The 26,360-nt window shown below is 43.6% G+C and overlaps 1 protein-coding gene across 2 annotated transcripts in view; it reads left to right on the top strand.

Annotated features, from left to right (window-relative positions):
* Positions 1-26,360, top strand: part of ABHD2 (abhydrolase domain containing 2, acylglycerol lipase) — a 110,165-nt gene that overhangs the window by 7,263 nt on the left and 76,542 nt on the right. Inside the window, exons 2-3 of one of the 2 annotated variants that reach the window (XM_004278246.3) lie at positions 17,233-17,331; positions 19,861-20,060. In XM_004278246.3, the coding sequence (XP_004278294.1) occupies positions 19,867-20,060 (194 nt within the window). In that variant the 5' untranslated portion in view covers positions 17,233-17,331; positions 19,861-19,866. The remainder of the gene's footprint in view (positions 1-17,232; positions 17,332-19,860; positions 20,061-26,360) is intronic. The other variant, XM_033402834.2, reaches the window with a different exon arrangement.

Raw genomic sequence — 26,360 nt, 5'->3', positions numbered from 1 at the left:
TTGGGGATTTCAGGTCTGAGAAATGGCATCAGCCTCATTACGTTAGTGTAGTTAACCTGAATTATACTGTTTGGGTAATTGTATTTGTATTTATTTGTACATTCGTTTTAGTCTCCATAATTGTAAAAGTGCTAAGAAAACTTTATGTCTGGTTTTATGTTCGTACATTTTAAGAAATAGTATAAGAAATAATAATCGAATGAAAGTAATTCAATTTAAATTTAAGATTCGAATAAAAAGTCCCCAGAGGATCCGGCGGGACCGTTTTTTTCCTGTAGAGGGGGCCAACTAGCACTTGAGTTTGAAAGACCCCAGCGTAGGAATCTAACCTCATGACTGAGGTTTCCAGTCATGTTTGTGTCATGCATGGCTCCTTTCCACGTGTTGAACACTTTAGAAATATTCATTGAGTCGAAATGAAGAGTTAGTTTGCATCATTGCCGTGCCGCCTGAATGAGATCCTGTTTGTATGTGCAGTCCACACTAAGTGTCCGTCCCAGTGGAGGGGAGCCCTCCAAAAGTAATGTCTTTGATTCTTTTTGTTTAATTTTGGAATTAGTGATAAAGTTTTCTTATTGATATTTACATGACCCACACACTTACCAGGAGGGCCATACCTGGGAGCAGCCTGAAGCTTATTCACCACAAGTAACTCATCAGCCCAGGGACAGTGGAGATTTGACCATAGCTGAAAGCCAGGTGTAAACTTGAACCTCAGTGACTACTGAGACTGTTTGTACTGTGGGTAAATAATCATTCATTCACTTATTAGCTTTTATTATGGGATTTTAAAGGTATACAGAAGTAGAGAGAATCATATAGGGAGCTCCCGGGTACCCAACACCACTGTTTCCTCTTTACCAGCCACTGCCCCAGCTCACATCAATTTTGAATAAATCCCAAATATCATACAGTTGTATCTATATGTATTTCTGTGATATCTCTTAGAGATAGGGATTCCTTTATTAAACCTAACTACAGTACTATTATTACTCTTTAAAAAGTTAACAGTAATTCTTTAATATCATCAGCTATCTAGTCATCGTTCAAATTTCTAAGTGTCTAAAAATGTCAGAAGTACTTTTCTTCAGTTTAACATTTTTGAATCAGGATTCAACTAAGGTTCACACACTGTGGTTGGTGGCTCTGCCATTTATGTCCCTTTTAAACTACAAGTCCATTTCCTTTTCTTTTTTTCCCTGCAGTTTTTTGGAGAAACTGGGTAATTTGCCCTGTAGACGTATTTATTTATTTATTTTTGAACAGGTAATACACTCATACAGTATAAGAGTCAAAAGCTATGACATAGTAAACAGTAAAAAAAAAACCTCCCCAAAGCAATGAATGTTACTAGTATCTTATATATTCTTTCAGAGGTATTTTATGCATATCGCAGCAAATGTATGTATATCTCTATCCTGTATCTTTCTTTTTTCTATAACTGGCCACATATTGTGCTTGTTGTTCTGTTCCTTGCTTTGTTCGCTTAACATGGAATGATGGATTTTAGCAAATCTCCATATGTATTGTTTGGCATCCTATTAACTTTTCTCAAGTATCCGATTATGACATTACTGCTTTTGAAAAATTGAGGGAAGCACAATCATTCCCAGGATGATGTGATTGCACTGGAATCTTTCAACATTTATTGAGCCCTCTCTCTGCTGGGCCTCTGCCATCCAGGCTCTCCCCTGAAGCCTGGACACCCTCTGCCCCACCGTTGGCCCATGCTTAACCCAGAGGTGGTTTTCCATGAATGTTTGCTGAGCTCCCAGCCCCTCACAGCTAGCTAGCTCCCTGTGTGGCCTGGAATGTATTCACACCGGAGACTTAGCTTCTCAGATTCCATATACCCTGGCTACAATTCCCTTCTGTATTCCAATCAGATAAATAAAGTGCTCACTCACTCTTGTCAATGACATTGAAAAATGTGCCCTTCTAAATAGTAAGATGATAGAAAATGCCAAGGAGATTATAGCCAAGGATATTTTTCCCAATTTAGAAAATACAGACCATTTCCCTCTATCATTAATATCACCCATCAGTCTATTTATTGACTCCCCGTAGAAAGCTGGATGTTACACTGAAATTGCAAGAGAAATCTTGACTTTGCCACCAAAGAGTTTATGAGAGGAATGCAAATTTCTTTAAGGCTCTCTTTGGATGGGAGAGGACTTGCAGAGCGTCTGTCAATGGGGCAAAAGGGATCAGGATCCATCCAGCTGTGTGACAGGTGCCTTGTTTCTTTGTATTCCTAGAGCCTTTTCTAGACCTGGCCCAGGGTGGGTCTCCAGGCCTCAGACTCCTCCATGGCATTAATAATAACTCACAGAACTGTCATAAGTACCAAATGAGGTAATGTCTAAGGGCATACTTTGTAAACAGTAAATTACAGATTGGTTTCCATGTCAACACCAATGCGCTTTGTGACATGTTTCTTTTTTTTTTTCTTTTGGCTGCGTTCGGTCTTCGTTGCTGCGTGTCAGCTTTCTCTAATTGTGGCGAGTGGGGGCCACTCTTCGTTGCAGTGCGCGGGCTTCTCATTGTGGTGGCTTCTCTTGTTGCAGAGCACAGGCTCTAGGCACATGGGCTCAGTAGTTGTGGCGCATGGCTTAGTTGCTCCGTCACATGGGATCGGACCAGGGCTCGAACCCGTGTTCCCTGCATTGGCAGGTGGATTCTTCACCACTGTGCCACCAGGGAAGCCATTGTGACATGTTTGAGGAATTACTGAGGTCATGTATTTAAATCACAAGCCTGTGATAAACTGTTGAGCTACACAAATAGGAATTTTATTTTTGTCTAGTTCTGCTCCTTCCTTTTGAAAATATGGTGACTTGTTAGTTGGCATTAGCCAGAGAGCACTTACTGGTTCCCAGGATGAGGGTTTGACCCCTAACCTGTGGTTCACAGACTTAATATTTTCTCTGGGCGGCTGATAGATAAGCTAATGGTCTGGAATGGATGCAGGAACTTGTAGTACATCCGTGATCTACTCATCACCTGCAGAAGATGGTTAAATTGGGGTTGGTAGTGATCGCTCATAGGCAAGTCCAGGACCTGGACTAACCGGGCTTGAAGACACAGACTTTGGTCTCTGCCCTGGGACCCTCTAGCCCTGTTGGATAAAGTGAGCCCCTCTTCTGCCATGTCTGGTGGACACACCATTGCCAAAGATTGTGTTTGCATTTAAAATTTTCATTTTAATAATAAGGCACTCTTTATCATCCCCGTTTTAATAGGTAAGGAAACTGAGGTGCAAAGAGGTTAAGAAATTTGCCCAAAGTCATACAACCAGTAAGTGGTACAGTTGTGATTCAGGCCAGACCTATCTGTCCCCAAAGCCTGTCACCCTACTGTGAGTGGCCTTACTACCCCACCATCCGTGCACACCCACAGGAAGCTTCTCAGTGAGGTAGAAATCTTTGTAACAAGACTTGTTCTGACCTATTTACATAAACCTGTTTCAGATACCACAGATACTTAAGGAAGGATTTTCCCATTTTTCTTAGATATTAAAAAGGATCCCTATTTTTTAATTTCCACTAACCTCTCAATCTAGGTTAACCTTAGGATTAATTGTACTCAAATTTATATTTTCTGGATCAGATAAGCTCACATCAGTTGGAAAATGCCATAGACAGTTTTGTTGTACTGGATGTTTTGGAGTGAAAAGTACAAATCATGAGTCTTCTAATGGTATTTCAGTATTTATCTGAATGCCAACAGTCAATGGATAGTTTTCTGCCTAACTTCTCTTTGGGCATTTTTCCTTCCTTCTGCCACATAGAACAGCCTGTTTTTGCTTTGAATTCTCTTTCTTTCTTTATTGGTGAGCAGTTTCTGAAGTAGATTTATAACTCTGTGAAACTTTAGATAAACAGGGGAAAAGGTGAAAAGAAATATGGCATTGGACGTGAGCTTCTCTGAGTGATGAAAAGTGGAAAACTTTCACTTCGGTGGATAACTATTTGCCTGAACTTCAAAATGTTCTTTAAAATATCCAAAAGCTACTCACAGCCCAGGTCACACTGAGCTTCTTCTCTTGACCCACGGTAGTATGGCAGTTACTCATAATGGCCCTTACCTCTCAGCCTAATGTAATAATTTCCTCATGAGAAAATTCTGCTCAAGGGATCAGAATGGTGATGCGTTGGGCCTTTCCCACAGGCTCAGTCAATCAATAAATATTTACAGAGTGCCCACCCATGCTCCACACCCTAAATTTAAACTAGTATACAATTTTACACTGAGGATTGAATTAGCAGGGCATAAACCGGAATCCCCAACAGAGATCAAAGGGATATGAATCATCACTTTTATGTGGAAATGAGGCTTGCTGATTTTCTAGTTATGAAAGAGTATTTGCAAAATGTGAAGGGAGGAAACAGGATGATTTTCAGGGTCTGGAGGGGATGGCCCTCAAATGAAGACTCCTGTATAGTTGAGCGATTGTATGAAAACTACTTAGCTGTCATGGCGGCTTGGGGTGATTTTCACGTGGTGAATGACAATGTTTGTCCAACACCCCACGGGTCAGGTTACACACAGCCAAACAAAGCCTTCTCACACTTACGAGGCCCATCAGTCGCCCATTGGGCCAGCACAGTAGGCTCTACCAAGGTGCCATCTTCCAGGTTGATGTCTGGAATTCCCCCGGGAGTAAAAACCCTGAAGCTTCTTCCACAGTGACTCACTCCCACTGCTCCCAAACCTGTCCCTCTTGCCCTGCCTGCCACTCTCCTGGCTGCCCAGCATCCTTGGCTGGCCTGTGAGGCTAGCTTGAGGTCTGCACCCACCCCTCCTTTTTCTCTTCTTCTGTTCCATCCCTTCCCATGGTTCTCCAGCTATCTGAGCCCATCTCATTCTTTCTGCCTCCTTTGTTTGAATTCCTCTAGTATTTATAGTTGGAACTTCAGGATTTCATTCTGAATTATACATGGATTTGCACTGTTTGCTAATTATTTCCTGGATGCCATGTATTATACTTCTTTCATAGTCCCCACAGAGCTTAGAATGAAGCTGGTGTCTTTGGTACCCGTGGGGAGCAGGGTGGAATGTCAGAAGCAGGATGTAGTTTTGCAAATATCTCCCCCAGTGGTATTAACACACTTTTTTGCAGGGGGAGGTCTATCCTCTTCTTTTACAAACCACTGCTTTATCCATGAGGGTGCTCCAACTTATACAGGTAAATCAATTTGGGGGAAATGGGATCACTTTCCTGATGATGGAGAAGCATTTCCTTCCTTTCCAAGGAAATCTTCCTTGATGGCTAGTTCCCTGCCTCCCAAGAAACGTGATTGGCATCACATATGCGTGGGGAAAGCCTGGCAGAGGAAGACCTCCTGTACAGTGAGCTCGTGGCTGAGTCTCTGCTCCATACGCGGCTCACCTGCCTTGAGCAGAGGTGGAGATGGACTCAGAGAAAATGCCTGCCTGATACAGGCAAAATTTAGACAAAAACCAAAGGAGGAAGGCTGCTGGGCAACTAGGAGTAATGGTGGGGACTAGCCCTCAGGCTTTAAAGTAAGCCGAGAAAGCTCGCTTCCAAAGTGGGAGGACAGGGGGAAGGCCCAGAACAGCATTGGGATGTTTGCGCTGGATGGACCAGGAGACAAGAACTTTCGAGGGTGTGAACCTAATTCTGTCTCTTTACTTGGAAAAACCATCTATTTAGTTAAGACACCAAAATATATCAACCCAGAGGGCTGCCCTTTCTATCTCAGAGCCTTTGAATTTTTATTTTTCTAGATTTTCAGTGTCCTCAGTAGAAGGGTCTGATGAAGTCCAGCTCAAGACTGCCTGGGGACCAGTTCCCATGTCCTTCATGTGTTGAAAATTCCCTAGCTGTTTCTTTAAAACTGACATTTTTATAATCTTGAAATATGTAATAAGGCAGTTTTCCTCTAAAACGCTCAAAGCATTTTGCAAACCTCATCTTGAGAGTATGGGTATTTTATAATTATAAAGAGGTTTTTTTTACCTACAAAATTTCATCAGCTTCTTTCCCTCAATAGTCTGTAAGGTAACCTCCCCTACCCCGTTTTATAGAAAAAAAGGAAACTTTCACAAAATTTAGGTAGTTCATCCAAGGTCACTTGGCACAACCTAAGCTCAAACACAAGTCCTCTGACTCTAAAACCTTTGTCATTTGAACCTGATTAAAAAATGGGCAGAGGCCCTGAATAGACGTTTTTCCCAAAGAAGACCTACAGATGGCCAACAGGCACATGAAAAGATGCTCAACATTGCTTATCATCAGAGAAATGCAAATCACAATGACAATGAGCTACCACTTCACACCCGTCAGAATGGCTGTGATCAAAAAGAGAACACATAACAAATGCTGGAGAGGGTGTGGAGAAAAGGGAGCCCTCGTGCACTGTTAGTGGGAATGTAAATTGGTACAGCCACTATGGAGAACAGTATGGAGGTTCCTCATTATTATAAAATTATGAATAGAACTACCATGTAATCCAGCAGTTCCATTCCTGGGTATATATCCAAGGAAAAAAAAAACACTAATTAGAAAAGATAAATACACCCCTATATTCATTGCAGCACTATTTACAACTGCCAAGATATGGAAGCAACCTAAGTGCCCACCTAGAGATGAATGGATAAATAAGATGTAGTGTATATATATATACTATATATAGTATGGAATATTACTCAGCCATAATAAAGAATGAAATCTTGCCATTTGCAACAGCATGGATGGACCCAGAGGGTATTATGCTAAGTGAAATAAGTCAGACAAAGACAAATACTGTATGATTTCACTTATTTGTGGAATCTAAAAATACAAAACATAAGAAAAATGAGCAAACATAAAACAAACAAAGTTAGATACAGAGAACAAACATGTGGTTGCTAGAGGGTGGAAAAAATAGGTGAGGGAGATTATAAGAGTACAAACTTCCAGTTGCAAAATAAATGAGTCACCCGTATGAAATGTACAATGTGGGGAATATAGTCAATAACTATGTAATATCCTTGTATGGTGACATAGTGTAACTAGACTTGTGGTGATCATTTTGAAAAGTATGGAAATATTGAATCACTGTGCTGTGTAACAGGAACTAACATAGTGTTGTAGGTCAATTTTACTTCAAAAACGGACAGACAAACAAACTTAGAAAAAGAGATCAGATTTGTGGTTACCAGAGGCAGGGGGTGAGAGGAGGGGAAATTGGATGAAGGTGGGCAAAAGGTACAAACTTCGTTATAAGATAAAAAAGTACTAGGGTTGTAATGTACAACATGATAAATATAATGAACACTGCTGTCTGTTATTTATGAAAGTTGTTAAGAGAGTAAATCCTGAGTTCTCATCACAAGGAAAAAGATTTTTTTTTCTATTTCTTTAATTTTGTATCTGTGTGAGGTGATGGATGTTCACTAAACTTATGTGATAAATTTCATGATGTAAGTCAAATCATTAGGCTGTACACCTTAAACTTATACAGTGCTGTATGTCAAATACATCTCAATAAAACTGGAAGAGAAAAATATAATCTTTGTCATTTGATTATAGCACACAGGCCCTTAGGGTAAGTTTCAAAATCCCCAGAGAGGGCAGGTGATATGCCCAGAGCTACACAGCACAGCATACTCAGAGGGGAGAATAATTCCAGATACCTTTGGAAGCAAGCTGTATGGAGACACAAATGGGATTCCCTCCCTCTTCTGACATCCAGAATCCAGCACGTCTGGGTCCTTCCACTTGGGTTGTGACCTAGAAGTTGGGGACGAGGCTCTGTCTAGCTCTCAGAATCGGCAGGACTGATGGCAGAGGCTGGGTAGGGGCTCCCTGGAGGCCCAGTACTGGGGCTGGCTTGTTCAGCCCCAGAAGGGTGACTATCTCGCATTAATATCATGTCCTTCATTTTTAGCCTAAGGGTGTGAGTGTGAATCAGTCCTTCATATGTATCTGTATTTAGCTGGTAGAGTTTGTCTTCTAGGACTTGGGCACTTGTCACAGTGGAGTCCGTGTGACCTTTAAGCTTACTACTCCAAGCTAGCAGGAGATACTCTTTCTAGTCACAGTGCCCAAGGTATATAAAACAGAAATAAAGCATGCCTTAAAATGCCATGCATGCTGCATACCCTTGCCCCTAGAACCTTCTCTCAGTCTCGGAAGGACAGGAAGCCCAGAACTTTTCCTGCTTTCTAGACTGAGCCCTGAGGGGAGCTACTGTCCTCACTACTGGCAAAATACATCATCAGAGAGCCCAGAACTGAGAGAGGCGGGGGGTGGAGGAGATCAGCCCTGCCCCTGGCCTTGCGAGTGGGCAGGAGTGTCTCTCCCTGGGGGAGGGGTGAGGGGCTTGATCTGTGGCTCTGGTCTCCTCACAGATCTACTTCTTGCTGCCTGTGCAGTGAAAAGCAAGTGTCAGGATTATAAAGGGCTGCTCTTGGTAATGCTCACATTACAGCTTCCAGCGGCACTGTGCGCCATTTTGGCTCTGGGGCCCTTGGGACACCCCAGAATGCTCAGGAATGGGGACTGCTGATTATTTTTATTTTCTCATTAACTGAAGGTAGCTGTAAGTGCTTTGTTTTGCAGCTCTAGGTGAAACTTTCTTCTCTGTTTTAGTGAGTTCCATGGGGTCAATGATTTTTAGCCAAGGGCCGTGCCTCCCACCCCATCCCCAGTTTCCTCTTTCTGGAAGCTTTTTGCTGGTGAGATTCTAGCACATGCCCCAGAAAGTTTCTTCTGTGGAATAATTCTGGAGATGCTCTTCTCTTCAGCTGTATCTATCTGTTAAAAATTCCAGTAAACCGGGCACTTGAGTTTGTTGGGTTCAGGCAAACTGGGATTTTCTTTTGATATTACAGATTTTAATTGCAGTGTATGGTTTTTTAAATTTATTTATTCATTTTTGGCTGCATTGGGTCTTTGTTGCTGCACGTGGGCTTTCTGTAGTTCCAGCGAGCAGGGGCACTCTTTGCTGCGGTGCGCAGGCTTCTCATTGCGATGGCTTCTCTTGTTGCGGAGCACGGGCTCTAGGCGTGCGGGCTTCAGTAGTTTGGGCTCGCAGGCTCAGTAGTTGTGGCTTGCAGGCTGTAGAGCACAGGCTCAGTAGTTGTGGCGCACGTGCTTAGATGCTCCACAGCATGTGGCATCTTCCTGGACCAGGGCTCAAACCCGTGTCCCCTGCATTGCCAGGCTGATTCTTAACCACTGCGCCACCAAGGAAGCCCTAATTGCAGTATATGTTTTTTAAGACAATGTTAGAATTATCAAATCTCTCCATTAAAATGCCTGTCCTATTAGAAAATTCTCTCATCTCCATAGAGGAAACACCTGGCTTAGGATTTTTGGTTTGTTCTCAGGTGTGCATTGAATGGTTTCTTGATGGTAGAGAAAGCAATTTTGCTTGTGATTTTACTAAGTGCTTTTACCCATTGTCCTCCACTTGAAAGTACTACTCTTTGAGCAAGACTATTTGCTAATGAGAGAGGCCAGCTGCCTTTCAGTAATTTAGTAAATGCATGTAAAAGTGCCCAATTAAATGTGCATGCTTAACTGGTGACTCAGTCTCCAGCTATTTTTAATTTAGTGACTTTGTTTGTGAAAGTTGTGGGTTAGTAGCCATTCCTGATATTTAAACAGGAGGTTCATATTTTCTCTCATAGGGTAACTTTCCTCTTACTAGAAACTTGTAGGACATTTTCTGAAATTTCAGCAGGATGAATGTGTGGCCTTATGACTTTGTGGAAGAATATGGTTAAATAAAACTATTATCACATGAGTGAGTTTGCACAAAAAGGCAATTTCAAGCTCTTAAATTTGAATGCAACTGTGAGGTTAACCTAAATGTATTTAATTATCTGTAAATTCTCTTCTCTTTACCAAATTGTGTGTGACTTAGGACATTCCCTTCACCTCATAGGACCTGATTTGTAAGGGATGTGGGACTAGATCTTGCTCTCAGTCTCCCTGCCACCACCCACATCCCAGTGTCATAACCTGGTCCCAGGCCCCCAGGGCTGCTCCCTGGTTTGATCTGCTGAAGGAAAGGGTCTGGGTACTTGATGCTTAATGTTCAAAAATTAATTAATTAATCAATCAATCAGTGTCTCTTGGCATCTCTGGAAAACAGGGTTTTGGCCCCGTCGTTGCCAGGGCTCTCCATCATTTGGGGCTTGAGGTAGTGGCGGTGGTGAGAAGGGGAATTTCAAAACCCAGTTACCCTGAAGACTCAGCCAACAGGACTATCCCTGGGAGAAGGACACGCAAGGACTAGAACAGCCTGGCTGTGCTGAGAGGCGGTGCTGTGAGCTGCTGGCGGAGGTGCTCACCCAGGGAATCGAAATCTCCCTGTGAGATCAGAGTGGGGCCCAAAGCGGCCCAGGTTATCAAGGGTACGCAGGCCTGGGTAGACTAGGACATACCTCAGAACCTTCTGGCCATGCCTCTGACTCTGTCCCAGCCCCGTGGCAGTGAGCACTTAACAAGTGCAGAGAAACAGCTCAGTGGGGGTGGTGGGGCTTTGTCCTAGCAGTCTGCTCTGGGCTTGTTTCTCCCCTTCTGTGGAGTTACTTTTTTCTGTGTGTGCAATAGCCCTGATTTCTTTAGTTAAATGGCAGATAAAGGGGTGAGAAACTGGCCCTTTTCCTCCCTGCTTTCTCCCCAAAGGTGTCATGTTGCCTACATTTCGGGTTAACTACTTTTATCTAAGTTGCCACCAAGAAGGCTGACAGATTGGGATGACGTGAGGTTTTGTCTGCTACACTACTCATAGGGCATTCTTGAGGAAGGAAGCCTGCCTGAGGCTTACTATGATGGCGTAGGGTTTTATTTCAGGGCATTGAAGAGGTTTGCTAGGAGAGTGGGGCCAGACACGAGTGGTTTTACCTGCAGGAAGGAGGTGCAGATGAAGGAACGGTCTCTCTGCGGGAGAGGAGGGGTCCCTTGGCAGGAGAGAGCTTGTGTGTATCGGAAGGAGGGGGTCCAGGCTGTGCACCGCCAGACCCCTTTCAGCACAGAAACGAGAACACACCTTGGAACTGTTAATGGACCTTGGTGATGAACACTTACTATCCAACAATTTATTAAGTCTAACACGGTTCCGTGTTAGAAGAATCAAGAGTGTGTCCTGGGATTAATTTTAAACTTGTTGGAGGAGACCCAAGCAGTGGATCCACTAGTTATTTCATTGTTGATGAGGCCTGTCAGCTGGGAAAAAAGTATCTTTTGTAGTAATTTCTGTCAGATTAGCGTTTACTTAGGCAAAATGGAGGAGAGTTTAATGGTGGGGATGGGATGGCTTATATTTGGGGGACGGACACTTATTGTATGTCAAGGATTGTTTTAAAATAATTTCTGTGTATTAACACCTTCAGTTTGCAGAGGAGGCCCAGAGGAGGTAAGAAACTTGCCCAAAGACAAACACCAGAACTGTCGGGGCCAGGATTTAACACGGGGTTACCTCACTCCAGGGCCTGAACCTAAACATAATCCTTTTCAACCTGATTGGAATTGGAAGAGAGAAATCCTTTAGGAGTTTGGTTTGGTTTTCCTTGAGGAGTATTTGCCATGGGACCCACGTATGTATTGAAGTTTGCTTGTCAGGTCCTTTGGGTGGCAAGGGAAAGAGGGCCCTCCCCTCCTAGCCCGTGATGTCTCCGTCTCTGGGCTCCCTCACTTTCCTATAACAGGAGAGGAAAGGATGGTCCTGACAGCTGAATCACAGAGGCAAAGAGGCCAAGCTAGTAAACATTTGTGCACAGAATACAATTTGCCTTGTGTTAACAAGTAGCCTGGGAGTATCTTGTTGTTAGCTGATTATTGGTATGTATTGGTTGGAGTTTGTCTGGATAACTTCCGAAAGCATGTGGCAGAGAGTCTCTTCAGCCTCTGAAGAATAGGGGTGTGGAACAGCTGAGTCATGAGAGGTCATTTGGGCTTATTCTGTCACAGTTCTGGAGGCTAGACGTCTAAAATCAGGGGTCGGCAAGGTTCTCAGTGTCAGCCAGGTTCTTGAGGGCTCTGAGGAAAATCTGTTCCCTGTCTCTCTCCTAGCTTCTGGTGGTTGCTGGCAATCCTTGGTGTTCTTGGTTCAGAGATGCATCACCCCAGTCTCTACTTCCATCTTCATATGGTCTCTCCTCTGTGTTCTGTGTCCAAATTTCTCTTTTCTTACAAGGACACCAGTCATGGGGTTAAGGGCCACTCTAACCAGTATGACCCCATCTTAACTTGATTATATCTGCAAAGACCCTATATCCAAACAAGGTCACATTCACAGGTCCCTGGTGAACGTGGATTTTGGGGGAACAGTATACACCCCATTATACCAGGTAATGAGTCTTTTGTGTTTGAGGTCTCTGCTTGTTTTTTTCTTCACTGTAAGTTTTAGATTTTCAGTGAACATTAACATTCCAAGGCTGAAATCATCACTCACCCATGGAGGTGGAATGAATATGATGGAATTATTGGCATAAATGGCACAGCTGAAAATATAGAACTGTTTAACTTATTTGAAGGAAGAACAAAGGCCCTGAGGGTCGTTAGTTCTTATGAGTTTTACTGTTTAATGGTCCATGTAGTAGGCTGGAAAACAGGGCTATCTTCTGTTACAGAGCACAGAGAGAGTGTTCCTGTGCTCTTTAGCCAAGGACTGCAATTCTATCCCTAGAATCTCAGAAATTTTGAGCTGAGAGAGACACCTTTGGTATCATTGACTTCTAATCTAATCCTCTCATTTTACAAATGAGTTCTTTAGGGCCCAGAAAGGTTCAGGGACTTGTTCAAGGTCACCAACTGAGAAGGGGCAGAGCAGGCACGAGGACCCAGGTCTCAGAACCCCCAGACTGGGCGTCTCTCGCTGAATCTGTCCCTCCATCTTAAAATAACACTCTTAGTCATGGGGAACAGTGAGAAGCCCAGGCCCTCGCACTGGCGGAGATGCTAGTGGAGCCTGTCTTAGAGACTGAGGGCAATACCGAAAGTTCCTTTACTGCTGGGCCTTTGACAGCACCTTGGATTTCTTCGTTAATGTCGAGAAGACAAATGGAATTTTAACTATCATTTACAGCACCTAAATCTCACTCAAAAGAAGACTGCGGTGGGAGCAGAGAAGGGTGGAGGAAGTGCTGATCGGGTGCGTGTGAGGTGTGGGTGGGGAGATGTCTCCTTTCCATCTTCCGCATACCTGGCCCTAAGCTGCTTGAAGTGCACTTTAACTGGATTTCACCTGCCCAGAAAGGGAGAAGGGGCACACAAAATAGCACAATAGAAGCTAAGTTTGTTATGTCTGGAACAAGTGCAGAATATTAATTTTTAGTGGCAGGTCAAACTTAGATAGAAAGAAGACCATAAAATAAAATGCAGCAAGATAAGTTAAAATGAATATCAAGAGTTTTATTCTACAATTGCCAGTTAATTCCTTGTTTAATGTATATCGTGCACACGCACACGCACACACACACACACACACACACACCACAAAATCTCTCTCCCACAGACTTACACACACTTCTTCTAAATCTGTACTTCACTAAGGTGCAGTTCTAGTTCTAGCTTCTCCATAAGTCCTTTCCCCACTTATTTTTTTCCTGGACTACTTATTCTTGTCCCCAAGTTTCTAAAGTATATGTAGCCCTAACATAAACTTCTTTTCTTTTTCTCTCCAGTTAAAATGAGAATTCGACTTAACTGTGGTTCTACATAATACTTAGTACAGAGCCAGGCACACAGTAGGTCATCAAGTCCTTAAGCCCACTGAAGTTCAAGGAAGGTGGCCCTAGCAACATGCGGTAGAACCGCCCTGCTCCTCAGGACTTCAGCTCAAGGCTCTGTATCTGGACCGTAATAATTAGAAACCTCTCATAGGATTGCCTTCACCGAATCAAATTCAATTTTAAACCGTTGGCATTTTTCAAACGTTGAGGAAATTAATTCTCTACTTCATTTGCTATTAAAAAAAGTTGTAGGAGGACATTACCTATCACATCACTCAAGGTCCCCATATGTAAAGTCCTGCAGAATTTTTTTTTATAAATCTGTGCCAGAAGAACCCTGTTTTCTTTGAGTATCTGTCGTGTTCTCTGGAGGTAAGAAGAGTGTACTACGGATTAGCTCTGCATTTTGGAGAAACCATAGGTCTGACTAGGTTTCCCTTTTCCCCCTGGCAGTCAGAAAGCTCAGACACATTCTAGGCTTAATCGTATGTTTAGTTGTATATCATTTATATATATAAATTTATTTAATTTATTTATTTTGGGCTGCATTGGGTCTTCATTGCTGTGCAGGCTTTCTCTAGTTGTGGCGAACGGGGGCTACTCTTCCTTGCGGTGCGGTGCCTTCTCTTGTTGCGGAGCACCGGCTCTAGGCGCGCGGGCTCAGTAGTTGTGGCGCACGGGCTTAGTTGCTCCACGGCATGTGGGGTCTTCCCAGACCAGGACTCGAACCCGTGTCCCCTGCATTGGCAGGCAGATTCTTAACCATTGCACCACGAGGGAAGTCCCAATTGTATATTTTGACCTAGGTATTTTCCTTGTTCAGAGTCTCTTAATTTCTTTCTAGATTTTGTTAGTTGCTATTTTAAAGCTTTTTTTTTTGGTAATAAAAAAAAGTTTGTAGTCATTATGAATTTTGGAAAAGAAAAAGAAAAATTGCCTGTGCTCTAATAATAACCCAACCAGTGTAGCATCCATAAAGATTTGGGGAGATAGTACTTCCTCCTGTGTCATTAGAAATTACAGACTACAAGAGTCTAGAAATAACAGTGGTTTAAACATGCAAGGGTTTATTCTCTCACATAAGAGAAATCCTGAGGTAGGCAGTCTGGGTCTGACATGGTGGCTCCATGGAATCATCAGGGACTCCAGGTCTCTGTCTTTCTCCTCTGCTGTCCTCTCCATGTGGCTCCTAGAGTGACCTCAAGGTCACTTCACGGCCCAAAATAGCTGTCGGAGTTGCAGCCCTGTCGTCTGCATTCCAAGGAGGCAGGGAGGGAAAAGGGCAGAAGAAGAGTTAACTCCCTGCCTTTTAAGGATTCTCCCCAGAAAGCAGAGCAGCCCCCCCAGAACTGGCCAGCATTTAGTCACGTGGACTTGCCTACCTGCCATGGAGCCTGGGATCTGTAGTTAGTTTTTTCCAGCTAGGCGCATTTTCCAGATTTGTGTTGAAAGAAAGGAGGAGAGACTTCTTACCAGGAAGCAATCAGCAGTCAGCCACATTTCTGAATCTTTCTCTGTGTAAGTCTATTCAGCATTCTTTTTTTGTGTAGGGGGCATGTGGGATCTTAGTTCCCCAACCAGGGATTGAACCCGCGCCCCCTGCAGTGGAAGCATGGAATCTTAACCCCTGGACCACCAGGGAAGTTCCCTATTCAGCGTTCTCTTGAAGCTATCTCAAATAGTTTGTGGAAAAGAGTGAAGGTATAAATAAACATCAGTGTGAATATCAATAAATAAAACATACTACATCTTGTTATTTGCTACTCTGCCTTCCCATAATTGTTTTTTATTAATTTATCGTTTATACATATACTGATAATGTTATGTTTTTAATATTCAATCAATATAGACTTATCCAGGGCTAGTAAGGACCTTAGATTTCTGCAAGGTTTGCACATTCGGATGCCTTCAGGGACCATTCAGGTACCAGCAATGATTAAGTAGGCCAGAGGTCATTGTTGAGGGCCATGATAGGGAGTGGTGGGAACTGTGGCAACCAGGAGGGAGCATGGCCTGTCTAGAGGGGCAGCCCCGCCCAGCTCCATTCATTGCTGCCATGTGAGAATGCTGGATCAGTGTTGCCAAATCTTCAGATTTTTTTCTCAAGAGAAACCAGAGATCCAGATTTTTATCTGAAATCTCCTGGTGTTTATAACTTAGCAGCCAATAAATTCATTTTTTTAAAATGCCAGTTAAATGCACTGCCATCCCATAGGTTGCCAGTTTAAGGTCTCTGATCTGGCACATCCCTTGTTTTTTAGTTGGCAGCCGAGCCCTGGAAAGGTCAAGTAGCTTGTGATGTGGCTGGAGACATTGCTCTTTAGTCCCCTCCCCAAAAAAGCCTGGTCCTCTGTGGCTAATTTGTCTCAGAATGTGAAGAAATAATAAAAATTTGAAGTTGAACAAGGCTACTCGGAAGGTTAATTGAATCTCCCCTTCAACTGGCTTTCATTTTCTTTTTAAATCATTTTGGTGTGATGGAATCAGAGAAAATTGGGCTTCAATACCAGCTCTACTATTTTACAGCCACATGAACTTGAGCAAGCTTTTGGTGTCTCATTTGTGTTTTCAGGTAATATCCACTTTCTTTCTTGTTTCTCTCTTTCTTTACTTTTCCTGCTTTCACACAGCGTAGTGGTTAAAAGCACGCTCTTCGGAGCCTGGTATGAATCTTGGTTTCTCTGCCTACTCGCTGTGTGACCTTGAGCAAGTTACTCAGTTTTCTATGCCTCAGTTTCGTCATCTGTAAAATGGGGATAATAATAGTACCTACCTCAGAGGTACAGTTAATAGCGTTAGGATGGGTAAAGTATGAAGAGCAGAGCTTGGCACATAGATAGTGCTATATAAACACTGGCTGTCCCTCCCCCACCCCTTTCTCTCTTGTGTTTCCTCTGCTGCTTTCGAAGCCACAGATCTTTAGCCCAGTGGGCCTGGCTCTGGTTCCCCATCTCACGGTGAGCACTTTTAGCTCCGGATGGCCCTGAGTAGCCAGCCTCCAGCCCCCAGTATGGACCAGATTTGACAGGTGTTACGGCTCCCCACTTATTACTTTCAGTTCTGTTCTGTTTCTGGAACTGTGTTTTTGAGCCCATCTGTGCCCTTTTACTTTTCTCAGCTCATATTTTTTCCTGTCGTTGCTGTATACCTGGGAGAGATGGAACAAGTCAACTGCCTGCTGTCTTGACCTAAACCTGGCTAAGTTATTTCATTGGTCACACAGAGATGGTACCTGTCAGGTGTTTCTGAAGATTACGTTACAAGTTAAAGGACAAAAGCAGTGTGAGTTTGCGTTAGCCAGAGTTTTGAACGCAGCAGATAACTCGTCCTGGAAACCACAGAGAGCCCGTCAGTCTGTGGATTCACAGAGGCTTTGCCAGCAGGTCTGTCCAAACAGCCAAGAGTGCGTCACATGTGTTAATTAAAGAAATTGTCTTTTTCCCTAAAGGCTTTAAATGCAGAAAAACTTAGACTATGCTTATATTTCAGTTAAATTGCTTCTTTCTCAGCCTTTAATAGATCACCATCCGATCTTTTCAGCTTTTAGGTTAAATCGAATGAGATCTGACCTGACTGGCCCAGCTGTACAGATTTTCAAGAACAGTTCATATTCGCAGTAGAGAGGAACAGGTGACGTAGGTACATATTGGCGAGACTCTTATTTTTGCTTCTTCTCCCCACCTTCCCTGACATTAGTAAGTAGGAGTGGAAGTGGGGACAGAGGGACTTCTTGTACGTTTTTAATTCAATAAGTCTACTCTAGACCAGCCAGGAAACTGGTCAAGCCATCCAATGCATTCCTCTCCTCTCTTTGCAACCAAGGGGATAAGAAGGATGTCTGTTTCAGTTCCATATCACCAGCATCATGTCAGAGAAACTGGAATTCCTGCTAGGTTTTGGTTTTGGCCCTTCACTAACTACACTTAAAAATCCCTATTAAAATTAACACAACATTGTAAATCAACTATACTTCAATAAAATAAATTAAAAAAAAATCCCTATTAACAAGCTGTGTCATCTTGGATGTTTGTTTCTCGTCGGTTTGACTGGCATAGGTGGCAGGGCTTTGGAGAGATGAGAGACAGGGGCCACAGGTGGAACCCCTGGGGCATCTTTGAGTGCAGTGCTGTGTACTTTTTAGGTCACAGGCCCCTTGAAGAATCTGATTAAGTCTGCAGACCCTCTTCCCAGAAAACTTTCAGACACACACACTTTCATGTATAATTTCAGGGAGTTCCTGGACCTTAGAATTCCATAGGGAACCTACAGACCCCAAGTTAAAAGAATCCTTGTTTTAAGGGTTTGAGGAACAGCCTTTGGGGAACATGGCCCTAGGAGTGAGGTGACATGTCCCCAGAGGTTAAGTTTTAAGGAAACTGTCAGCTCATAAAAGGTCAAAGTTGATGTAGGTGAAAAGTATATTCTGAGGTCCAGCCTTGATTCTAAATCATGCCAGATAAATTTTAAAAAATTATTTTCTTGCCCTGATGGTGAGTTAAGGAGCTGGGGTCTTTTTTTTTTTTTTTAATTGGGGTATAGTTGATTTACAATGTTGTGTTAGTTTCAGGTGTATAGCAAAGTGATTCAGTTATGCATATACATATATTCATTCTTTTTTAGATTCTTTTCTCATATAGGTTATCACAGAATACTGACTAGAGCTCCCTGTGCTGTACAGTAGGTCCTTGCTGGTTATCTGTGTTATATATAGTGGTGTGTGTGTGTTCATCCCAAGCTTTTGATTTATTCCCCCCCCCCACCCCCGCGCTTTTCCCCTTTGGTAACCATCGTTTGTTCTCAATATCTGTAAGTCTGTTTCTGTTTTGTAAATAAGTTCATTTGTTTCTTTTTTTAAATTAGATTCCACATATGAGTGATGTCATATGATAACTTGTGGGATGTTTAATTGCCTTTCCTCACTGAGTTGGAACCCCTGCCAGAGATCGTCTACAGTGTGTTTGGGTCCTGTATTTGCCAAAATCACCTCGATTTTAGAAGAGGGCTTCTGAGACCTCTCTGGCCTGGCTGTAGGTCTCAAATGAGTTCATTCGGTTATGCCCCAAACACGTTTTTGAGAGATTGTTTTGTCCTGCCTCTTCTGTCTGCGCCGTTGGGCACCAGAGTTCTCATACTGTTTTTAGCAGAGGCTACTTGAAACCATTCCAGGGGAAGCTGTTGCCATAGCTACCTTGGCTGCCAGAGTTACCGTTTTCTCCTTTTTGTTAGCTTGTGGTTTCCCTGATTTTTAAGGTAACAGCTGATGTTCTGTTTTCCTGCCTTGCAGCAAGGAAAAGGATGGAGTTTTGTTGCTGTTGATGTTTGGTTTTTTATGTTTGAAGTGGTGTGTGTGTGTGCGTGTTCTGTGTACAAAATAAAGCTACCTGAGAAGATGAAAAGCCAGATATGCATGTACATTTTCCATACTCCAGTTTTTAATTTTGGTCTAGCAGTTGAATTTGGTCCACTTTTAGCCCAATTTTGGACTAACGGCTATAGTCAGTTGCCTTCGGTGGGGAAAAATGTGGCCAAGTTCCATTTCACACTGCCTACAACTCCCAGGAGCAAGAACCACTGCGACCTGGGCTGAGCCTGAACTTGGCTCCAGCACCAGGGCTGCCTCCAAAGGAGCAGGTGGCTGAATCAGGCCCTTCCTGCTCTGAAAACAGAGGTGAGTCCAGCAGGCAGTACAGCCTCACCTGGTGGCAACAGCAGTCCCATCTCACATCTCTGTCCAAGGCTGTAAACACAGCGCCTCACGTGCAGCTGGTGCTCCAGGTGCAGGTTAAGTCTGCAGAGAGAGTCAAAATTGCCTGGTAACAGAAATCAGAGCTTGCCTCCTGGTCCCCCTTGTACCTCTCCGACTGGACTCCTTTCTCCTGCTCTCAACAGGACGCTATTCACAGCATTTTCCAATTCGCTCATCTTAGAAATAAATGTTCATTAGATTAAAAAAAACACCACCCAGCCCAGTTTATTAGTGCTCAGGACTGTTCATGATCTGGGTTGTTGCCAGTCTGTTGGCACTTGTAAGGCACCGATGGGAATCGGCCAGGGTGGGTTCTGCGGACACATCTGGATCGTGACAGGTGATCGCTGGCTTTGTCTCTGGGTGGTGGGCTCCTCCCCTCCCCACGTGCTTCTAAACCTGCCTGTACCCCTGCTCCCCAGATCAAGATGAATGCCATGCTGGAGACCCCCGAGCTCCCGGCTGTGTTTGACGGGGTGAAGCTGGCCGCAGTGGCTGCTGTGCTGTATGTGATCGTCCGGTGTTTGAACCTGAAGAGCCCCACGGCCCCGCCTGAACTCTACTTCCAGGACTCGGGGCTCTCATGCTTCCTGCTCAAGTCCTGTCCTCTTCTGACCAAAGAGTGAGTAGACCTCAAACACACCTGTACACCGGCCTGCTGATCTGTCTTTGCAGTGTTCAAAGAAGAACCTTCTCACAATGTGTCCTCAAGGCATCCATGTAAAATAGTGTCATTGGTGTTAAAGTAGCCACCGTCTCAATAGGAGCCTGGCGTTTGAATCCTGGCGGGCAGGAGACAGCCTCAGATCTTTGTTGCCTGGAAACATCCCTTCCTCCACGGGGTGGTGTCATCAGCCATGACAAGGACTTTGCAGAAAACAGTTGTCATTTTTAGGTAGATGCAGAAAGCTTAGACAATATTCTAGCCCTTTATCAAATGCTGTGTTGCCAGTTCTAAGATAGAGAAATCATCCTGACCCAAAATAATTAATGAGCAAAAAAAGCACAGGCTCATTCATTGGGTACTGTCCCTCTGCCTTATTGAAAAATATACTGAGCATTAACTAAGAGAATCCACTTAAAGAGAGGGTTTTCATTGCAAGTGAACCAGATTTCCCTGCAGAAGCCCCAGGTCTGTGTTTTGGGGGTGGCAGGGGTGAGCACTGCTTCTGATAGAGGAAACCGTAGTTGTAAAACAAAGGGTATCATCACACGTGCTGTTTTCAGGAGATGCCTCGTGAAATCTTCCCCTGTTGACGTCTTCTGAATAACTCCGTCTTCCTGCAGCGCTTGGGACAAGCCTCTCACGTGAAGCAGTCCACGCTCTCTGGGGTCTTAGTTCCTTCCTCCTTCCTCATCATTGCTGCTTCACCTTGTTTGTGCCTCTTCAAGCTTAGTCCATTCTGCCAGGTGTGGCTTTCCAGATGGATGCTGCTTGGAGAGCTGTCTTATCCCAATCGTGTCCCTGGAGCGCCTAACAAAGTTTCTTATACTCAGTGGACAGTAGCAGAAGCTCTTCCCTCTATCCCAGTATAACCTCTCACCGCCTCTGTTGGGTGAATGGTTCCCTTCTAAGAGGAGATGGGCAGCAGAGACACCTGAGAGTTTGAGCTCTTGCTTTGTCCTCTTTGGTTGTCTAGTTCATTTTCATGTGCTGTTACCCATGGGTGAAGAGCTGTGGGCTGCAGGTGTTTTGGGTGTTTGTGTACAGTTTGCTCATAGTTGTAACAATAATGCCATGACTCCAAAAAGTTGCTATCAAGTCGAGAGAGACTTATAACTCCGTCATATTGCCTAACACCTGTGGACTGCCATGTACCATATAAATGTCATCATAGTAAATTTGGACCTGCCCTGCTGAAGGGACTTTACATTACAGTAGGCTCCACAACCATTATCAAGGATGTAGTGTTCTTAGCAAGCAGTGTTTGCATTGAAAACGCTCCTCTCTGAGGAGCGTGCACAGAATCAGTATGTTTTCAAAATTGTCCAGCATTTTTCTTCCATACTTAATTTAGATAATTCACTCATCTGGCAAGGAACATTTGCACCCGGTTTCAGATTGAGTGGGACCCAGTTAGACCCAGTTCCCAGGTCTTCTCTTTGTAGAGAGCTTTTGAAAACCAAGATATTAAAAGCCCTACAAGATTATAGGCAGCTGAGTACACATTTCGACCCAGCATTGCTTCCTAAGTAATTAGAGGAAGCCCTGGGAAAGTTGCTCCTGTCCAGGCTCTGGATAAACATCACGTAAGGTTTGATTCCACAATAATTGTTAAAAGTGTTCAAAAAAAAAAAAGAGCTGATTTTGGCAGGTTTTTTTTTTAACCTCTTTTCTTGTTTTTCTTTGAAAAATACCCCAGAGACATAAGTCCAACAGTTTCTCTTTGCTTTTTCCCCTTCCTGGCACTCTTTCTCGATGAGCCTATGGAACTGTCCTGGCGCTACGTGACCTCTATTGCGATTGCCCCCACCCTCCCTCCTGGGATGGAAGTGCATCCCTGGTCACAGTCTCCTTGGACCTCGTGGCTCTGGCCACTCTCTCCCACCACCCCCTTCATTAACCAGTTGCCATGCTCCTTCCTGGTGAAACCCAAATCAGGGAGAGGTGGAGGTCAGCCTAGGTTAAAGGCAGAGCTGGTGCATGTTTAGGACTTAGCTATGGTTTGAAGGTGGCTGTGAGAGGACAATTCCCCAGAAACTATGTACTTCCAAGACCTGTCCTGTTGAGCACAGGACCAGCCCTCCTAGAGCACGTTGGAACATTACTTAAAACAGCTAAATGCCAAACACCCACATTCTCTGACTTGATCGTGACAAATGATTATTAAAGGGCAAAAGGATTCACGTTTCCCCTCCATCTTTTAACTAGGTTCTTATTTTTTATTTATACTCTTAATTTTGGGAAAAACTATATCCTGTGTTCACGTAGCATATCACCAAAATGTTTTCCTGTTACTCTCATCCACATTACTGCATTTAAAATTTTGAGTATCTCTCATAAGCATTATGCCATTTAATCCTCTTAACAACTTTGAGGTTAGATTCATTTTTCCTCTCATTTTAAGGATGGGGAAATGAGGAGTAACAGAGGCGGAGACTGGACCCAAGTCTGTGACCCCAGAGCTGGCTTTCTTCCTATCCACAGGGAGTGGGACAGAGACCTTTCTCAGGGTACAGGTGAGAGAGAGGAAGCCGATAGCAGTGAGGGGCCAGCCCACGACAAGAGTCTCTAGCAGGACTGGCCCCAGAGTGGTCTTCCGATTCCTGCATGACCCTCTTTCTATTTTAATCCCTGTCGGAAGCCAGTGGCCTTGATGTTCTTTCTCTGTGTGGCGTGTTTGTAACAGCCTTCCATATATTTGAAGCTGAGGGCAGGAAACATATCTGTTATGGGTAAAAGTGCTTCTCCTGGGACTTTGAAGATTTTTTTCCCAGAGGAAGCCTGTCTGCAGCCTTCACAAACAATCATCTAGGCTAGAAATGTCAGTTAATTGATTTACAACAAGCTAATGGTGTTACTCAGTAACCCTGACTGAAAGTGGCCAGTTACTATGACTCATGTCCGGAATCAGGACATAGTCTCTTGCTGTTCTGGTGTAGAAAAAAAAGTCGGTGAAAGGTGAACATCGAAAACCTGTTAGGAGAATAGGGATTTTTTCCCCTCCTTTCAGCACTGAAGTCAGTTTTTAAATCTGTTTTGAGATCACCTATCTAAAGATACATTAGAAGTGAACCTTTTAATGTCTGGAAGAAAACTTTTCTAAGATGGGATGATATGTCTCTTGTTCACTTAGCAACAGATCAATATTTACCTAGCAATTCCTTTTTTTTGTTCTCAAGAAGTGTTTGCTTTCAGTGAAACAAGCAAACTAAAAGATCAAATCAGTATTTAGAAAATGTAGTTGACGATACAGATCTCCGTTTTTTCCCGAATAAAAAATTTAATGCATATTCATTTTTTTAAATGGAGAATAAAGTGAAACATACAAAAGTCTTCTGTAAGTCTCCTCCTCAGAGATTCATATCATTACTACTTTGGTCATCACCCCTGTGGGGTTTTTTCTGCTGCAGATATTTTCCCCCAACAAAATCAGGGGCATATATAGCATTTGGTAACCTGCTTTAACACTTCGTGTTCCCTGGGAATGTTCCTGGCGGTCCAGTGATTAAGAGTCTGCACTTCCAATGCAGGGGGTGCAGGTTCAATCCCCTGTGGGGGAACTGAAATCCCACATGCCTTGCGGCGCAGTCAAAAAATTTAAACAAAACAAAGCACTTGATATACCATGGACATTTATCCACGCTGCTACTTATCTTCTAATATTTGATTTTTAACAGCTTCAGAATTATGTCAACCATTCAGATTTCCTAATGGCCGCTGGCAGCAGTGGTGTAGAGAAAAAGGCTTGGTTTGAAATGTAGATTAGGATACAAACTGAGGTCTTCTTCTAAACTAGCTGCAGAACCCTGGACCAAGTGACAGGCCCTCTGATCCTTGGTTTCCTTGTGTATAAAATGAAACAGTCTTACAAAGCTACTTCTCATCATGAAGCTATGATAGGAAAGTACTACCCAAGACAGCATCAATGTTCTTTTTATTTATACATGTGGCAGACACCGCGTAGACTTCTAATACCCCAGCTTTTTGTTGGGGGTGAATGACTCAGTGACTAGAAGTCACAGAGCCATGAAGAGGGGAACATTCTAGAGCTGTGCTTTACATATATCTCTAGTTTTAAGCCATGAAGAAAAGGTTGAGTGTTTCTGATGGTAATTCTTTAACTGTAATGCATGAAAAAAACAGGGCTGATTAACCCCATTATTCTGGCTGTGTATACTGCCTCTTTTCCCATTCTAACTCACATTGAACCATCCCAGTGTGGCTTGGGAAATGGGTTGTGCTATGGACTGAATTGTGTCCCTCCCCAAATTCATATGTTGAGGCCCTAACTCCTGATGTGATGATATTTGGAGATGGGACCTCTAAGAGATAATATGGGTTAAATGAGGTCATATGGGTGGGGCCTTCATGATAGTATTAGTGCCCTTGTAAGAAAAGGAAGAGATACCAGTGCTCTGTCTCTACCATATAAGGACACAGCAAGAAGGTGGCCTTCTACAAGCCAGGAAAAGAGCTCTCACCAGGAATCAGATTGGCTTACACCTTGATCTTGGACTTCCAGCCTCTAAAATTGTGAGAAATAATTTCTGCTACTTAAGCCAGAAAAAAAAAATTAAAATTAAAATTAAATTAAATAATAAAATGAAACAGGTAGCTTTCCTGCAGTACCCTTTCAGCACTAACATCCCCTGAGTCTAGGACCACTGCATTGTCACCAAGCACCAGAAGAGTTTCCTGCAGGAAGGACCCTGGGGTTGGGGAGCCCTGGCTACAAGGTAAGGGCAAGAACCCAAAGAGAAGGATTCTCTTGTGTATCTGCCCTCTCCTAACTATTCCCACTCCCCTTGCTCTAAGACAAGGGAACACTGAATCCCATGGGCTTTTATTTTTTTTAAGGACTTTTTTGAGCTATCATTTACATATATTAAAATACACAAACCTTAAGTATACAGCTCAGGGCCTTTTGCATATATATTCACCTGTGTAACTGTCACTCCCTTGTGCTTTACAGGAGTGTCCCGAGTCACCTCCCTGCCTCTGCCCCACTCTGTCACAATACCACTTGAGTTGGGTTCTTCAAGCAGGCCAGCACCCAGGGTGCTACAGTGTGACCCCAGCCTACCTGGCCCGCCTTACCACTCATGGCGTTCTCCCATTGCCTGTTAAGTGCCTACCCCTTAAGTGTTCATCCCTGGCTCCCCCAAATCCCTTCTTTCTCTCTCCACCAAGATACCTCCTTACCCTGTAAGAGAAACTTTAAATAGCTTCAATTCTGAGAAAATTTGCCTGACTTCCTCCAACTCCTCTTCAGCCAGAATGAGGCCCTCTTCCATCTTCCTACCCGTGTTTCCCCAGCATCTAGCTTCTGTGTCCATTTAGCCCATTTCATTTTGTTCTTTAGGGATCTGTGTCTGTCTCTTTTCTTCATCAGTGGAGTACACGTACCTCCACATCAAGAGCCATACTCTTGACCAGACAGAACAGGTTTCCTAGCAATGCCAGATCTTTAAGTATAATGCCGTTCTGTCTCTCGTTTTCCATAGACAGGTGTAGATGAGGGATGTTCCCATTTTGGTGAATGCCACGTGCTCAGGCGAAAGAAACCACACTGTTTTCAGCTTATGCAATCAGTGCTGCTCAGGGGCGCTCCAGGGAATCAGGTGTACCTTCAGCTCTGATCAAGTTTTGTTTATTAGGAAGTCACCATGCTGTCTCTGAAAGTAGATAGATTGGTTGTTTGGTCTTAAATTAAGTCAGGGCAACCCCAGGTCTATGCAGAAAGGCAGTTTGCAACCTCTGCCCTTCCCTTGTATTTTTCATCACCAGGTCCTCATTAGAAAACGAAGACAGGAAGCAGGTGCCCCATCTCTGGAAGCCTGCTATTAAAATGTATATATTCCCCGTGGGAAGCCAGGCTTCTACTTTTTCACTCATTAGCAGACCTGTCAGTATGGGTCATGGTATAGCTGAAGATGAAGGCATTTAGGAGGAATGTGATGGAGCACTTAGCTAATAGACAAGCCTAAAAGCGGATAGCTGAGGTGTTTTTATTGGATGCAAGAGACATCTGTGAGTCCCTACGGGGTCTGGAGAAGGGAAGCAGTGTGATCAAAACCTCAGCCACATGTTTGTGGGTCCTTTCTTCCACAGAGACAAAAAGGTAATGGGTTTCTTCTGCAACCAGCTGCCACCGGTATTAATAAGAACTGGATGTTATTATTCTCTGTGAGTTTGAGAGATACCTGAAACTTGAAGAAGAGGGTCACACCCATTCCAACACCACGTCAAAAATAGTAG

The sequence above is a fragment of the Orcinus orca genome, chromosome 2 (genome assembly GCF_937001465.1).
Source record: "Orcinus orca chromosome 2, mOrcOrc1.1, whole genome shotgun sequence".
NCBI classification, from domain to species: domain Eukaryota; kingdom Metazoa; phylum Chordata; class Mammalia; order Artiodactyla; family Delphinidae; genus Orcinus; species Orcinus orca.
The sequence above is the reverse complement of the archived record's forward strand: the minus strand, read 5'-3'. Positions and strand labels throughout refer to the sequence as shown.